Source organism: Octopus bimaculoides, chromosome 7, assembly GCF_001194135.2.
Source record: "Octopus bimaculoides isolate UCB-OBI-ISO-001 chromosome 7, ASM119413v2, whole genome shotgun sequence".
Classification (NCBI taxonomy): domain Eukaryota; kingdom Metazoa; phylum Mollusca; class Cephalopoda; order Octopoda; family Octopodidae; genus Octopus; species Octopus bimaculoides.
In genome coordinates, this window is record NC_068987.1 from 5,364,651 (window position 1) to 5,365,564 (window position 914).

General features: G+C 31.2%; 1 protein-coding gene across 2 annotated transcripts in view; it reads right to left on the minus strand.

The window, feature by feature from the left end:
- Positions 1–48: 48 nt before the first annotated feature.
- The window catches only part of LOC106883205 (cytosolic non-specific dipeptidase), a 19,338-nt gene continuing 18,472 nt past the window's right edge, over positions 49–914 (minus strand). For both annotated transcript variants that reach the window (XM_014934127.2, XM_052969185.1), the window contains exon 14: positions 49–276. In XM_014934127.2, coding sequence (XP_014789613.1) covers positions 226–276 — 51 coding nt within the window. In that variant the 3' untranslated portion in view covers positions 49–225. The remainder of the gene's footprint in view (positions 277–914) is intronic.

A 914-nucleotide genomic window follows, 5' to 3' on the forward strand; every position in this document is an offset into this window, starting at 1 on the left:
AATGCTTTTTTATTCACGTTTGAAATAGTCAGGTTTTAACCCTGTAGCTTTAAGATTTCAAATGATGTGTTTATTTTTATACAACCATATAGATTTTTTAAAAAAAGTATGGAAAACAGGTGAAATAAATAAATAGACAAAATCATATAGAATAGACTCTCCGAAATCTGGTTGATTAGAGGAATTAATCAGAAAACGTTTACTTCACAAGAATTCATTGATTCATCATTTTCCGAGTTTTCCCAGTTCATCAATGTAAGCAGCAAATAGTTTAGTCTGCAAAAACACACAGTAAAAAAAATGAATATATATATATACACACACACAAATATATTTACACACACACACATATATACACACACATGTATACACAGGCACACACACACATATTATTTAATAAATACAATACAGTAATGCTTCAATATTTGAGTTAATCCATTCTCGGAGTCTGCTCGTAAAGCAAAAACTCATAAAGCAGAACAATAATTTCCCATAGTAATGTTATAGATTGTAATTCATTCCTAGAAAAATATTTTACCAATAAAGTTTATAATATTCGTAAATAAATGGCAATAAAACAGTAGTAGAATGTAAAGAATATTTTATGTAAAGTAAAAAGAATGTCAAGATTATTTATAACTAGCAGAAATACCCGGCTTTGCCCGGGTTAAAGAGAATAATGAAATCTAAAAACGCCGTCTAGACTACGCAACCCTCAACTGTTAGTAGCTACGATACCATATTTCTACATTAATAACTCTCCAATCCATGCCAGCATGGAACATAGACATTAAGTGGAATGCCAGTCTCTCATCTAGGAGGGCCTTGAAATCAATGTTACCAACTGGGGACTATGTGTGCCGTAGTGATAATAAAAAGACCCAAAGGAGGTCTGCAATGAAATAATTTTACTC